At 42.1% G+C, this 13,607-nt stretch overlaps 1 protein-coding gene across 2 annotated transcripts in view; it reads right to left on the bottom strand.

The window, feature by feature from the left end:
• The window catches only part of atp6v0a1a (ATPase H+ transporting V0 subunit a1a), a 31,691-nt gene extending 19,244 nt beyond the window's left edge, over nt 1–12,447 (bottom strand). For both annotated transcript variants that reach the window (XM_080777108.1, XM_080777109.1), the window contains exons 1-10: nt 12,349–12,447; nt 11,106–11,262; nt 10,412–10,490; nt 9,999–10,096; nt 9,765–9,893; nt 8,296–8,378; nt 6,261–6,387; nt 5,702–5,784; nt 5,176–5,269; nt 1,175–1,387 (exon numbers count right to left, since the gene is read on the bottom strand). In XM_080777108.1, coding sequence (XP_080633234.1) covers nt 1,175–1,387; nt 5,176–5,269; nt 5,702–5,784; nt 6,261–6,387; nt 8,296–8,378; nt 9,765–9,893; nt 9,999–10,096; nt 10,412–10,490; nt 11,106–11,222 — 1,023 coding nt within the window. In that variant the 5' untranslated portion in view covers nt 11,223–11,262; nt 12,349–12,447. The remainder of the gene's footprint in view (nt 1–1,174; nt 1,388–5,175; nt 5,270–5,701; nt 5,785–6,260; nt 6,388–8,295; nt 8,379–9,764; nt 9,894–9,998; nt 10,097–10,411; nt 10,491–11,105; nt 11,263–12,348) is intronic.
• Between the last annotated feature and the right edge of the window lie 1,160 nt (nt 12,448–13,607).

Raw genomic sequence — 13,607 nt, forward strand, 5'->3', positions numbered from 1 at the left:
ATTCAAATGTCTTCCCTGTGTATTTTTGTTTTCCTCCTGAAAGCCTTTGAGTCGAAAGGCCCAATAAAATACACCACTTTAGTGACATCATAAAATCCTCTGGTCCGCTAACGCCTCCACCATTATCTTACAACAACAGCTGTGGGTGAGGCCTAAGTTCAGGTGGGTGGTGCTAAGGTGAAAACGAGGTATACTTAATTAACTGGTGGGTGTGGCCACATATATAAACATCATTTTATCACTTTCTGTAAACTTTTTTGAAAAACATCTTCCTCCTAGTATAATCATAGTACCTGATGATCATTGATTCACTGTTTTACTTTATTTAATTTACTGTCTGTTAAACAGTGTATTTCCGATAGCCATACTCATATTTGTATAGACTGCTGGCAGTATGAGGTTATTACATGTAACATGGCCATTTGTCATTTGCTCATTGAAAGCCCAGCCCTCACCTACCCTGTATTTAAAGACTTCCCTACAGTAAATGCTGGCACTTTTATGACTCTGATGAAGACCGCATAGGTCGAAACGTTAGTCGTTTCGTATACTAGCACCTAATAAAAAGGCTTAAATTGTCCGTGGTGCTCCAGTGTCCTCTCCTTCTTCTAACTGATGATCATGTTTTAGGGGGAAAAAAACATAAACACACTCACAGCAATTTTTCAAGATGTTTCAAAAATCTCAAGCTCACAATGTGTCGCAACACGATGCATAATCACTTAAGCTTGTAGATCGGCTATTTTTTAATAACTTCATCGTAAAATAGGGTTAATGTAGTTTAACTGATTGTGGTTCTGTATTAACTTTGTTTTCAAATATGATGCTTTGTACGGTCCCATTAATATTACCCTTGCATCAATATTTTTTGAAAGATTCATCGTTAGTCCTCATGATAGGATAATTAACCTATTATGGGCGGGAACCCCTTTTGGTGTTAGCATTATGTTATGCTTTAGCTATTAATAGTATAGCAGATCTACAAGCTCATAGCGGCCACCGAGTGGCGTGCTACGAGCTTGTAGGTCTGCTATTTTTGAAAAATCGAAGAACCACTGACACAGAAACATAGCTTTTTCAGAAAACTGTCATTTTCAAACAGACATTTTTAGAATCTGATCTCAGGTCAGAATGGGTTAAGACCATTAGAACGAGGGCGCAGGGAGCGACTCACCGTCCCCCTCCGCAGGGCGAACTGGATGGAGTCCAGGTCGGACACGGGGCACCACACCTCCGCGATCAGACACTTCTGGGTGACGTCGATGTTGCACAGGTTGAGGGTGTGGTAGATGGCCTTCATCTTCCTCACCTTGATGAACCAAACGCGCACCGTCTTGGCCGCGGCCTGCAGGACCCTCTGCCTGTGGTCCTCGGTCTGGTTCAGCACCTGGACAGTGCACACAACGGAGAGAGGCTGGTACACACGGCTGGAACTAATCAATATCTTTTATTTACACGGATAATAGACAAAAAGAACATTTCACGGAATTCACCGCAGGAAGTACTTCTGTTTGTTGCTGTGGTGTGGTGGAAGGTTGGGGGGGTTTCTCTCCGTGGTGAGTGGGATTATAAAAGTGTGAGGTCACACTGAGACGGAAGTGTAGCGTCCTTTGGGCCACTCGGGCACAGGCCCAGTTAATTGAGATGTGGCCCAGTCTATAGCTTCCCAAAGACGTGGGCGAAAGTAAAAATAAAAACAACAAGAGATACATTGGCACGGGCCGCCCCTCACCTGGTTTAGCCAACCACAGCAAGCAGTCTTTGTTATAAATGGCCCCCGTTAAGTTGGCAAAACCGGTTTTAAAAATAAATTACTTTATTAACACAAGATGAAAACCTGATATGATCTAGGAATGACCTGTTGGGCCCTGAATGATAGTCTCTCAAGTCAATCTAGACTGTTGGCTCACATCATTTTCAAATGCTTCCGGCGCCTAAAAGGTTGTACATGGGATGCACTGAAAATGCAAAGAAAATAAAGCGGATGTCCTGCCTCCCGCCACTTCCATTTCACCTTTGCAGACACATAGTAATAAGAAGTACTACTACTGTAAATCAAATTAGTCAAAGCTAATCTAAATTAGCTTGTTGCTCAGCAGAAATTAAATTCAAAAATATATTTTAAATATATGACCGCTTCCTTCCTTCCTTGCAGGGCACAGTTAGGAAGATTGTGCGACATTTGGAAGATTGTGCGAGAGTTATCTGGCTTCAGAGACTAACCTGAATGATGACTATGATCTCTGTTGATATACAGTACAGTATGTGTGTAGGAAAGAAAGCAGGCCCATGTGAGTGTAAAGGGAGATTTTGCTAAGTGCCCCGTTTGCGTTCATGACAACTCTAAATGACTAAGATGAGTGATCAATAGCAGACACAAAATAACATTCTAAGAGTGATTACGTCCACACCAGCACATGCCAAGGCCAGCGCCCTATAGTCTGAGCTCATCCTGTCCATTCAGTGCTATATCCGTTGACACTGGATTGCACCATATACCCGAAGACAGCTGCAGTAATGAATCATATTCCTTGATATTCATAGAAGGGGCGAGGTACATTTAATCATTATATGCCTGCACTTAGCTGATGGTGTTGGGCTATCCTTCCCGTAAGAGACAGTGGGACATTACCAGGTATACCCTGTTAAGAGTGGGACATTCTCCGGTGACTCACTGTGACTCACAGCATGCCATGTTCCACGATCAGCAAATAGCAGGGGCACTTCTGCCGCTCTGCCCTGCGCCCACGCAGCCTTGCGTTGGCGTCGATGGACCTTCCTAGCCCGTACATAGCTGACTGCTGTCCAAGCCACTTCTCACTTGACATTCTACCCTGCAGATCTCATGCTGCCCACGTAGCGACAGGCATAACAGCACCCCCGCAAACAGCGAGGTGTGTATACTGTGGTTAATCGCACACAATAAAAGGGAAGGGATACCAATCTACACACACCGTAGAGTCTCTGCTTCTCACTGGTAATCGATCTGTTGATCGTCCTACACAAGTATATAACGCGGCAACAGCCTTCGCAACACTGGCAGGGAGAAAGGAGCGGCACACGGTTGACTCACTCTTGAGTATTTCAGTGTGGTCTTTCTGCTATTTTAGCATGCACGGATGTGTGAGTTTGTGTCTGTGCATGTGTTTGTGACTTTGTGTGTGTGGGTGTGTAAGCAGAGGGTGGCTGAATACAAGTGTACAACATCATCCCCATGGGCAGCAGCTGCCAGCTGGTTCTCTATATCATATTAGAGAGGGTTCCCGTTTTCCTAGCCAAAGAAGGCAAGGATGCCGCCGATCACCAGACGCCCTGTACAGCAACCCCCCCCCCATACACACACACACACACCAGGGGAGCAATTAAACGCTATGACACAACCACCACCATAGTGAGGTCTCACTGGGAATATTGTCTTCCATCAGTTATGTTGCTTCACACACAGCTGCAGTTAAACCACACTGCGCTCTATGTGGAACCAGAGGGCTCAAATACTGCATGCCAGCGATGGGCACCACATAAACCACAGTGAGATGAGCAATGCATTGTTTCCCAAATTATAACAGACAAGACCAAGCCACGATAAAGCAGGGCATGAAACAGAGAGGATTAGCGGACAAAGGAGCATGGTGTTGGTGTGAAGAGTTGCAGGTCACTCCAACTCCCAAATTACAAGTTTTTAATTGGCAGTTTAATTACAAAAAATATAGTTAAAAAAATATATGGAGTTAATATTGAGATTGTGTGTTTTGTTTTCTTCCACAAAACAATGTTTAATTTATTCATTTATTCAAATGTTTGCAATTAACCCATTTTGGGCGGGAAACCCTTTTGGTGTTAGCATTATGTTATGCTTTAGCTATTGAAAAATAGCAGATCTACAAGCTCATAGCACACCACCGAGTGGCACGCTACGAGCTTGTAGGTCTGCTATTTTTTTTAAATCGAAGAACGACTGACATAGAACCTGATCTCAGGTCAGAATGGCATAAATACCTAGACTTGCTATTTGCTACTCACAGAATAACTCTAAAATCCTGAGCGGCTGGCTGCAGTAGAAGTGGTTCTTCTACAACCCTATGATGATAGCGGCCAGTTTGTGAACGTGTGCAACGGATGTATCACCTATGAGGGTGTACTGTGTGCACAACACATGAAGATCTCCCACTGTGTGGACTTAATGTGTCTCTCTAATCTGATCAACTGGTATTTCCTGTGATTCCTCATTTGATTCGTATACTCCAATTGCCACAGCAATACTATTTGAAGCTGCTGACATGAGTACATTTCCAGACTTGGCAGCGGGCCGCTGTTTGAAGTGCAACTCCTCACAACAACATTACTCTGAGATGTCAGGTCTTGGAACAAAACAGAAAGCATCAAAGCAGGTTTTAGGGTTAGATTTCTCTGCCGATATGAGGAGGTATTTTGTTTTGTACTATGACAGCAGTGTACAATTCAAGCACAAGCATTTATAATTAGCAATTTCCTGTACCACAAATCCAACAGCACTGGCAGATGAAAGTTCAGAAATGGAGAAGTGAACTTAAATATTGCACAAGAGTAATATCTCACAGCCGACTGCAATTGATGTTTTTTGTAAAATAAAATAAATAAAAAATAAATAAAGAGCTCCATTTGTTTTTTTAATTTATAATTTTTACAACCCATTTTTTTCACCCAGTGTCAATTATCTAATGTAATACTGGGCACTACACTTCCTCTGCCAACCTGGGGGGGCAGCGGACAGACCTCATGCTCCCTTCTATGCATGAGGAGTCCAAGCTGCTTCGTTTCACGAGTGTCCCTGGCCGGACATAGCACGTTATTCCGACCAGTTCCTTTCCCTAGGGGACACGGGGAGAACATGCAAAGTTTGCAAACTCCACAAAGACAGGCCTTTTTGCCAACCCCGCGACAGCTCCATTTTCTGATCTCATTTATCAGCTTCAAGTTTGTAGCGTGCTATCTCCAAAACTATCATATAGTCACTGACATTTTACGCTAATGATGACTGGGGTAAAATTCTCAGTGGCTCTCCTTTAAACAGGTTGATGTTATAGAGCTTCGCAGTCCCGCCCCCCCGAGAGACCCAGAAAAGATCCCTGTTAATTTTCCTCAAGTGTCCCAGCTTTAAGTGAACCGAGTGAGGGGTGATCTGTGTCATAGTCCTACCATCTGGAGGTCATCGATACGAGCATTGACTCCTGCTGCCATCTCTTTCCTCTCCTGTGGAGTCTCAGGACAGGGATACAAGGATGCTCTGAACCTATGGACCAATTACAGAGAGAGAGGGGGGGCCAGGCTGCACAGTTAAGCAACGACAACAATTAAAAGTTTCAAAAATAGCAGATATACAAGCTCACAATGCATCACATCGCAGCTAAAATGTATTCTGTATTTGAATAGGACACCAGATTCAAAGTGGTTCAAATTTAACCAAACTGTGGTATATTAGATTTTCATGGAAAACAATGGCTATGACATAAAATTCTCCATTCATTGTCAATGGGAATTTAATGTTTGTGTAGGACAAAGTTTGTGAACATACACCAAAATCTGGATATAGGAGGGGCTATAGGGGGGGCTATGTGTGATATGTGGCCATTGCAGTGACAAAGATAGCTGTGACTAAGATATACAGGATGTGACAAGTTGGTTAGGGGTTCTCTTATTGACAGTATGTTCTTCAGTCCCTTACCCCTCACATATCTTCTTGACACGAGTCTTCAGTTGGTCTCCCTGGAAGAAGATGATGAAAACAGACTTGTGGACCTGGTCACCCTGTTGGAGTAACATACAGCGACATAACGTGTGAGGACATACAACACTGGATTATGTTTGTGAAGCATGAAAGGGCATTATTATCAGTATTACACACTCTATGCTCTATCGACCTCTAAACAACACAGTTTAATTACTTTTCTATGCTTGTTATTTATTTAAAAAATGTATCCCACGATTTAATAAACCATATTTTCACCCGGGGCCACTGCCTAAACTGTAATCCTGGGTGCTACTCTCCCTCTGCCAACCTGGGGAGAGCCCCGAACTGAGCTCATGCTTCCTTCATTGCATGAGGAGTGAACAGGCTGCTTCGTAGCGCTGTGGACGTTATTCCAACCTGTTCCTCTCCCCTCCATCAGGCTGACCAGGAGGCAGTATAGAGACCAGTCCAGACTCCAGACCTTCTATGCTTGTTTAGTATGATTTTGGACACTATTGGATTATAATAGTCTTCTTGATTAAGCGGTACTGACCGAGGATGGGTCCTCCAGTGTATCTTCGATGTCTGCCTGTTTCAGGAACACATTTCCACGGCACACCCTCCACAGCATCCTCTCAAACGTAGGAATGCGTTCTCTGCCAATTACTCCAGCTACAAACCTAAAAACAGGTGGCCAATTTTCACATTTGGTACCAGTAAAGATAATTACACATACTCTTCCCACAGATTACATACATCCAATACAAGGTGAGTTTGAAAACATGACCAACGAACGACAAAACCAGTTGTGATAAAATAAGGTTAGCCAATGGAAGTTGGACTACTAACCATTGAGTGCCCCACACTATTTGTACCAAGTAGAACTCTAGACGTACTGCACATATAAACAGAGCTGTCACCATTGAAAACCTTTTAAATCTGAGGCTGTTTTTGTATACTATTTATTTTAAAGGTTTTGAGAAAGAATGCTGCTATTTGTCTGAACGTGACCGCAAAATATAGCTACTATTTTCCCATGCAAATAAAGCTCCTTTGAATTGAAATCATGTTTTGTCACTTGGGGCACCAGGAGGCTCAGCCAGACCATGATCTCCCCTATGAGCCGTGGGGCCCCGAGTACGAGTCAGACTCCTGGTCTTGTCTGACATGTCTCTCTTCCCTCTGTGTCATAGTTTTCCTGTCTCTCTGAGAGAGACAGCAAACTAAGGGGGGGTTCTGCATTTTTATGATCCATTTCTGAGACAGGAAAGTATAGAGTCTACAATCTCCAGTCTCAGACATACAGCATAAAAATGCAGGACTCCCAACAAATAAAATAAGGTCTTAACTCTCCAGTGTTCATAAAATATCACAGCTGAAGCCCATTCAAATGATTGATGGAGTCGGTGATTCTGAGCTCAGATCAATGACCAGGGAGAAACGCAACTGATGAGGTGGTGATCTGCATACCCGCTAAAAACAGGAACCTCAGCCCCTGATCAACAAATCATTAAAAGCCTCGCGCGGCCAGACTGTTGCCTTTCGCAATTTTCAAATGCTTCCATCAGTCTGGAGAACGGAAGCTCTTTCCATGAGTAAGCGATAAAGCGGATGTGATGCATCCCCTCATTTGGTGCAGCCGCAAAAACAAGTCCTACTCGAAGAAAAACAGTGTGTCGATTACTCGATTATTGAAGCCAAGATGGCTAGTTAGTTTTCTGCGTTATTTCTTCTTTCACTAGTTTTGTTGACAATTAAGGGCCGATCCGATACTTTTCCCCGATAACGATACAGTATCGGGACATTTCTAGTCATAATTCCATGATCTCGGTTGTGTTTCCAATGGCAAACCATTCCGTGAGCACCACGTCGTGATTAGTCAAATATCTTTCCGGTCTGAGCAGCAGAGACAGCTACTCAGCTCTTGGGAGCTGTAGTTCCAGACTCTATATACTGTAGCATTCGGAGATTGTGGAATGCCGGACTAACAAATCGTGTAGTTATTTTTATTTATTTTCTATGAATGTAATATCAAGGACCCCAATGGAAACAAACAAGCCATAGGCGTTCTTGGGTTTTAAATCCTCTAACCACAAACTGTTAATAAAGTAATCAATCAATCAAATTGAACTGAAAGCTAATACTAGTCTACTCTGTGTGGAATGTGATTTTCTGCTGAAAGTGACCTTAAGTGGCTTCCCTAGACTTGTGAAGGACTGTATAAAGAGGACAAGAAGCGAAGACCGTAAGGGTGCCGCCATGTTGCTCACATGGTGCTCCATGGAAGGAAAGAAACATGCGCAATGGGCTTTATGCAGCCAACACTTCCGCGTTCAGCTTCCTTGGTCTGCAACTGCGCATGTTTCTTTCCTTCCATGGAGCACCATGTGAGCAACATGGCGGCGCCCTTACGGTCTTCGCTTCCCGTCCTCTTTATACAGTCCTTGAGACTTGTCTGTCTGAGCTGGTGTGTTGGACGTGATTGGCTAACTGTAGTACTCTTGTGCTCTGACCCAGATGGTTCAAATGCCAATACTTAATCCAGTGGTATTCAGGTGAGACCAATCAGACCATGATGAGAGACTCACCCCAATCTGAGAGGAGCAGCTCGGTTGGGCTCGTTGGGGTCCAGCAGAGTGGATGACTCCTCCAGTAGGCTAGGATCCTCCATCTGTATATGAGACCATAGCAAGTTCACAAACCAATCATGTTCATAATAATCATAGAATAATCATGACTACACGAGTGAGTGACCCAAAGAGTACTGAACTCTGTTGTTGCTGAAGAGTAGGGCTTCACACAGTACTTAAAAATAAAATAATAAAATACTGTTGAATGTTGAATTTAACAATCATTTCTAAAAATCTAAACACAATAATAAGATGAAGATTGTGTCACGGACCAATGAAGCAAGTGGATGATCAGAATTCTAGAAAATACAAAAGGCAGAAATTGTTTTGTTTCCTGCAGAAAGTTACTTTACCCAGTGTAAATGATTGGCAGAAAATGAAACATATTTAGCTCAATGATTTACATAAATGATTTCTCATATAACTTGTAAAAGACGCTATAACATCACAAGTTAACCTAACAATGTTTCTAAGTGAAGTAGAATGCATACAGGCCAAAGGTCTGCCTGGCATGGAACATAAACAGACACTGTCATAATGCAGTGTGCATGTACAGCTAGAAGTGGTGCCTGAGTACTCACTTAGCAGATCATTACAAGTGCAAACACAAAGCTAAAAATGTAACAGCTTCACTGCGTGTTTAATTAGCAAACAGTAGGTCTACAGCACCAGTCTTCTACTTAGTGGCACAGCACACATAGTGTAGTGTACTGTACTGTGGTCTATTCCTGACGCTGTCAGTGTCAACCAAAATGTAACCATCATCTGATGATGATGGGCAAAAAACTCACTGGATGCAATGGTCATGTGAAATTCCAATGTTATGTTTGTGACATATTTAGGGACGTCCACCTACCAAGTAAGTGAAAAGAGCACTTAACTAGTTTAATTTCAATATACTTAACCACATAAAGGTGGTTGCACACTGGTGCGTTTTTTTGCAGATCCGAAAGTATTAGGCTATCACTAGCTGTCAGCCTGTCACCAACACCCCACTAGACTAGAGCTGCAGAAAACACATAAAAACAACCACGGTCCGAAAAAACATTATACGGACAAAATATTCGGCGGCAGTGTTCAAATGTGATTGACATAAAGTGAGGTCGATTTATTTTTTTACATCCTCCGAAATTCGTTCCGATATTCGGCCGGAAAACGCACCAGTGTACAAACACCTTAAGCTGATCTACAAGCTAATTAGCATTGCATTCGATGCATTATAAGTGGTTAACAACCCGTTGAAAAATAGCAGATCTATAAGCTCACAAGGCGTAGCCGTAGCGACATGTTGTGAGTTTGTAGATAGGCTATTTTTGGTGTCGAAATTTGATGTAGACGGAAAAAGGCCTCGGGTCTCAAGTTCAAGTTTAGAGAGCTTTAAGTGGTTGACTTGTGGTCAGATTTGTGTCAGGTCAGGTGTAGCTGACCTCATCAAAGAACTGCTGCGTGCGGCGCAGGATGTGCTTGAGCTCCGTTAGCTCCAGGAAGTTCTTCTTCAGGGCCTCCTGGTTGGTGTTGATCTCCTTCAGCTCGTTCTCCAGCTTCTCGAACGTAGCCTGCGGAGACAAGACAGGGACAGCAGGTCAGATGAAGGACGCCGCCGGTCGGGTGGCGGAGGTAATCAGTTTCCGTGCCGTGGCGGAGATGAGAAGAACAGTCACCTCGAGATCGATCATATCCCTGGGGAAGGGGACTTCAGGGTTCTCGCCCGTGTCAAGGATAGGGATACCGGCCTTCTTGATTTCCTTCTCCACAAACCCTGTATGAGAGAGCATAACCAATCATAATCAAACGCCCACATATTGCTTTCAGCCCTGTGGCTCTGAGGCCACAGTATTGATTTATTTATTCATTTAATGCCAACAAGCACAAAACAAATGATTGCTCATTTTGGTTAAAAGGGATAACACAAAAAGGCCAGAAGGCTTATTTCCATTGGGGTCTGAAACATGTTAATAGTACAAACCTTACTGGTTCATTTTACAGTTCTGTGTGATAAAAACAAAAACTAATGATGATGAGATGTTTTGGGATCCAGTGGTTGGACGTGCTGGACATTGCTAGGCTCACTCACTCAATTTGCGATCCATCTCCTCACATCGCCGCACCTCATTCACAAACTTGCGCTGGAACACGTTCACGTCAGGATTTAGCTGCAACATAAAATACAACCAAATGTGTTTTAAAAACGCTGTATTGCTAAGAGTTTAGTAGTTATAAAATAATACTAAGATGCTAAATATAATGTAAATAGAAAACACAGCTACGCAATAGCAATTGCATTATTTGCATGAACAGTACTTCACATTGTTAGAGTGCATCCTTTATTCTGGGACAATAACTTTCGTCAGGGCTATATTGAATGAGTTTTCCCATGCCTGGCATGAAGGGGTCAGCTGTGTGCAAATGATGAACATGATGCAGAGGGTATGTGCTTTCTCAACAATCTCACTCATCCCGTGAGTAATGCCTCATTCATTCTGTCGTAAGACATTGTCACTCTGTGGAAACAGGGACGATCTACAAGCTGAAGTTTTGCTGCTTGTAGACCTACTATCTTTGGTGAGTGTATAAAGTAAACCAAGATTAACAGCAATTGTGCGTCCTCTTTTCTGGGCCTTTCTTTTATTTTCCTGGGATTGGGCTCACCCGCCTGAGGATAAAGGAACAGTATGGTTTCTGCTCTGAATGGCAGAAATTGCTTTGCTGGGAGGTTGTAAGAGCTAAATGACGTATTACACACACAAAAAAAAAAGTGATCGACTCACATCACGAAATTGCACCAATCCAATCTCCCCCAGTTCACTGACACAGCAGTAGGCAGCCTCTGATTGGAGGAAGAGCTGGGCTAGAGTCATCTCTTCACTTCTAAAGAGTTCCCCCATGGCGGCGAAAGGAGCTGGCGTGCTCACTCAACCGAAAACACTGGAAGTTGGATATTTGAATGTCAGTCATACAAAAAAACAATATTATAATATAAGACACATTTTTGCATTTATTTGAATGCTGAAAAGTAACAGTTTTGGACATGTTTCCACCCAACAGAGACTATATAATTTGCATGCTAATGTCAACATCACTAATGCAGCCAACTTATATCAGTTGTCTAATAGTTCAACACTGCAGTGAGAAACTGCCATGTGACCAAAGAGAATCTGACAGCTAGCCCCCATGTAGCCCCCATGGTGATCCCATGATCAGTCCAGGAATTTGGTTCTGCTTGAGAAATAATTTCTGCTCTGGTAATAACTGAATTGTATAGTGTGTTGAACTTAATGGAATGGAATTGGTGTAGCTATGAGGAAATTGGATTACATGCCAATCAACGCGTTAATAAGCAATGTAATTGCCAATGCAAACGTTTAAAGTATGTTATGTTGACAAATATGTCCTCAAGGCTTTCAAGCCAGTTAAGCAGTGAAAAGTCTACTGTGTGAAACGACCCCATATAGGCTTATCAATGGATTATGAAGCCCCATGTGACAGGCAGTGTGAGCCCCCTGGCCAAGACAACGTTAGGTTGTTATATTATATATTTATATTATATATTACATTTTGATTATACTTTCTATCATAAGGCATCCAGGAACAATCCAGCGGATTTACGAACGTTGTATACCATTTAATTAAAGGTACACAAGATGTCACTTCAGTTGCGACATATGTCATCTGCGTTTACTTAAATTACACTGACTTTAATGACTTGTAGCATTTGCTTCAAACAAAACCATCAGAGTAAAGCGACGATCATATTAGTTAAGTCCCACTACAGAACGAGTTGTAAAACATTACTCTTACATTAGCTGAGCAATTATCTGACTATAATATACATACTGTATGTATGTTAGTGTGGCTAACAACAGGCTAGCTAAACCTAAACTAACGACAGATCGCGCACCTGATATGTCAATATTTACCTACACACACCAGTTGCTGTTGTTAGAATATGCAGTTACACAAAAACACACTCTAACCCGGTTCACCGAAAAATATTAACGTATATTTATCAACCTTTGATGTGTGTCTCTATGAGTGAATGGATCTCCTGATCTGTGTGTTCTTTCTTCTGTGCTGTTGTAAAGTGATCGTTCTCTTCTCAGCTGATCAGCCTTGGAACCCAAAGGATAACTACCACTACTACATCCCATATCCTGGAAGGACTACTGCGATTGGTGAAGTTGGAAGTAAACTGGCAACAAGTGGGTGTTTTTTCAGAGTTTCACAGAAAACACTATCCTATCTACTCAAACATGTAAGTCTGTATTCAGTGTATTGTATTTGTTGTACATGAATGTCCACGCGGATGTATTAGTATTACATACTTTTTATTATTATTACACATTTTGACGTTACACTGGCGTCTCCGCTGACTACCACCAACTAGCCAATCACAGTGCATCCGTCCCCCCGTGCTATGAGATGTACCTTTTCAGCAGGTTGAACTGGAAGGCAAACTTGTAGAGGCTGAGCCATGTTTGTAGTCCGCTCTGGCAACTTGTTGAATGCAGACCATGGAGGGGAGGTGGTGGTACAGGTACACTGACTAGTGAGTCACATAATTAACACGAGTAAAGCCATTATTAGGCTGATTACTTGTTATAGAACGACCCGGTGACGTAAAGCAACAGAGTTTAGATGAATGTATCGTTATTCTAGACCAAATTCAACACAGGCACAGGCAGAGAAGCAAAACTGCTAAATGTTATGACTGAACAGTGCCATCTGCTGGAGACCCATATGAGTAGTGGAATGGAACTACCATAAGTTTCAAGTTCAACTGTAAATTCTTGTCCCAATTAAGTCGCAGCGACGTGGTTTTTAATGTGGTGTTAATTGTACTCAACAGTAGATTTTTTTAAATGCATGCAAAAAGAAGGACAAAATATGGACAGACATCTACCTACAAAAGGTACAATAATGGCACCAGCCTGCCCTACATCATATTTGTCAAATGCCTTTTAAGTAGCCTATAGTGGCCAAATGTGTTGAAATCAATATTGCAATCATGTATAACTATGCTGTATGTTGTTATTTTGTTTGTTTTGTAAATAACATACATTGTAATTGTTATCCTTCTTTACACAATGGGAAAACCTAATGCCATGCATTTTAAAAAGTGACAAAATAACTACCTTTTGTTTTAAATTGGCATTTTAAATCGATGATTTGGTATATACTTATACAAGTATTTCTATTTTTGGGTTAACTAAATAAAAGTATATATTACAACAGAAAATCACATTGAACCAACCACACATATATAGTGAATA

The sequence above is a fragment of the Protomyctophum bolini genome (assembly GCF_963924005.1).
Source record: "Protomyctophum bolini genome assembly, chromosome: 11".
NCBI lineage: Eukaryota > Metazoa > Chordata > Actinopteri > Myctophiformes > Myctophidae > Protomyctophum > Protomyctophum bolini.